Raw genomic sequence first — 2,471 nt, 5'->3', positions numbered from 1 at the left:
GTATAATACTACCCCCCAACTTTATGGATGATTTTATGGATTAAATTTTACGTATTATACTTGAATAAATTCGGTACATACAGACCTACAAAAACTGGACCTGATCCACAAGACTAGACATCTCACATTGACTTCACTAAACAACCTTGACTAAACTAGGCACAGCACACATGCTCAGTAAGTACATCAGCCATAAATCTTTTCAGAAATTTATCAGGGCAGCTACTTGTAAAAATGAAACCTTTGGTCCAAACTTATGAAGGAATTTACTAAGCAGAAAGGAGTGTGTGTGTGTGTGGACAACCCCTTTTTTACCAGTCAATATTCCTCCAGACATGTAAAGTTCAAATCAACAGAAACTACATTTATCATTGTGGATGAGTAAGGAATATAAATCCTGCGTAGATGAGTTCACACACGGACTCTGAAATGCGTAAATAAATCAAAGACTAGAAATCATTCTCCAGTAAACCTACAGAAAACAGATTTGAATCGTCATCAAGAGAGTAAACATTTGAAGTTCTAATCTTATCAGCCTGTTTTTCGTGCTAAGGATCAAAAAGCTGCTTTATAATGCAGTGAACAGTAGCATTCCTAAACAAATTTGAGTCATGCAAAAGTTTTTTAAGTTTAGGACCAAAATCAGTACTGTACATTGGTGCTCCCATGCAAAACATTCCCCAAACCACACGTGCATGTCAAAAGGACTCATAAAGCATCAACACAATCAGATCACTCCAGTCATCCTACAGTTTGCACAGAGCAGTTAGTCTTTACACCAGGCATGGTACAGTACAAACCTGGCACCAWTCTAGGTTCCACTGTTGACAGAGATTCTACTAGAAACCAAAGAAATTGTTGAGGAAACTTCCAAAGGTTCTGATAAGACTTAATTCACTAAAATCAAAGGGGMTTCACCTTTTCCAAGCTTCCTGAACTGAAAACCCTGGACCGATGTGACGTAGGAAGCAATAGTTCCCTCGTTCACCACGTTGTAAAGCACGCTGCGGATTTGTTCCTCGTCGGTGTTGTAATCTGAACCCACGTCCAATTCCACAAACACATCAACGCCATCCTCTCTTATGAGTTTTCTGTAACAAAAAGGCATGTTTAGGTTTCATGCTGTGTGGCAACAAGGAAWGATCTTCAAGATGTTTCTTACAAGATTCACTAATGCTGATGTATTACTGACTAATGCTACTGGGATTTGGAGGAAAAACCTGGGTGAAATAGGACAACAGCATACAGCTGCACAATATCTACTTTCAGTGTCAGCAGGCATGATTTACAAGCTTTATGTTCTTACTTAATGAGGACCACATTGACCGTTTGGACACCTGGAATCTTGTTGTAGTCTGACTCCAGCTGTGAGGGGAAATAAAACACAGTTACAGTGAGATAAACAAGTCTGGACACTATTTTCAGAACAGCTCACAGACATCCTTAAATCAGCAAAACCATAAATAGCATATGAGAACCTTAAAAGGTTGCAACAATCTTAGAAAACAAGACTACTACCCAGTAGTGAAGAAAGACATACCGTGTCCATYACAGCCTCGGAAATCTCCTTAAACTCTAGAGAGTAAATGTCCTCCAGCTCAGGGCTGTACACCACAGAGTCGGTGAAGTTGACAAGAGCTCTGTAATAAACTATTAACACAGAGGGAAGCTGTCAGATAAACCACAYAATAAAAGACAATGACCACAGGTAAACCACTGGTGTTCGTCTGTTGTTAGCTTTAAATAACATAAGCCACACTTTTATCAATAGATCTACAACTACGTATATGTGTGATTTGATATTGTTGAGCATTTATTTCTCTTTATTTCTCTTTGGTTAAATGTTTCAGTAAACACTAAGAACCGTGACTACAACCTGAATCACATCCAAACTATGAAATCTATTTCTACAGTATATTTCAGTTGTGACTGGGTCTAAGAAGCACTCCAGCAGTCACACCCACACCTTCACACACAGAAAAACCCACACACACATGTTTGTATTTGCATCAAACTGAGGACATTGTATTGACTTACATTCATGTTTGTACCCGTATTTACGCCTAACTCAGACATTTTCCCTAAAATTAAATATTACTGGTCTATAGTTAACACTAACCTGCATCAGAACTTAATTCACACCATACCTCTAAACCTAACTAGTAAAATAGACGTTTTTGATTTATAAACTTTATTCATTCCATAAAAAAAACAAAATTCTATGCACAACAAAAAAAATACAAATAAAATTAAACTGAAGGCGGCAGAGAGAAGAAAAAAGTCTTATAATTTCTGCCCCTTTTTTTCTCAAGTATAAATTCAAACTATATAATCTTCAGTTAACAAAACAAAACATTGGATCTTTCTAGAACAACAAATTGAATGGCTCCATATTAAACTATTTCATAATTTTTTAACAATCTAGTCTTTATCACTCTTTTAACATCATCTTCCGAATTATTCCACAATCT

General features: G+C 36.9%; 1 protein-coding gene across 1 annotated transcript in view; it reads right to left on the bottom strand.

The window, feature by feature from the left end:
* Positions 1-2,471, bottom strand: part of hspg2 (heparan sulfate proteoglycan 2) — a gene marked incomplete in the record, with an annotated part of 235,200 nt that overhangs the window by 155,150 nt on the left and 77,579 nt on the right. The window contains 3 exon segments of the mRNA XM_014024404.1: positions 919-1,091; positions 1,307-1,365; positions 1,541-1,650. Coding sequence (XP_013879858.1) covers positions 919-1,091; positions 1,307-1,365; positions 1,541-1,650 — 342 coding nt within the window.

The sequence above is a fragment of the Austrofundulus limnaeus genome, unplaced genomic scaffold, assembly GCF_001266775.1.
Source record: "Austrofundulus limnaeus strain Quisiro unplaced genomic scaffold, Austrofundulus_limnaeus-1.0 Scaffold421, whole genome shotgun sequence".
Taxonomy (NCBI): domain Eukaryota; kingdom Metazoa; phylum Chordata; class Actinopteri; order Cyprinodontiformes; family Rivulidae; genus Austrofundulus; species Austrofundulus limnaeus.
The sequence above is the reverse complement of the archived record's forward strand: the minus strand, read 5'-3'. Positions and strand labels throughout refer to the sequence as shown.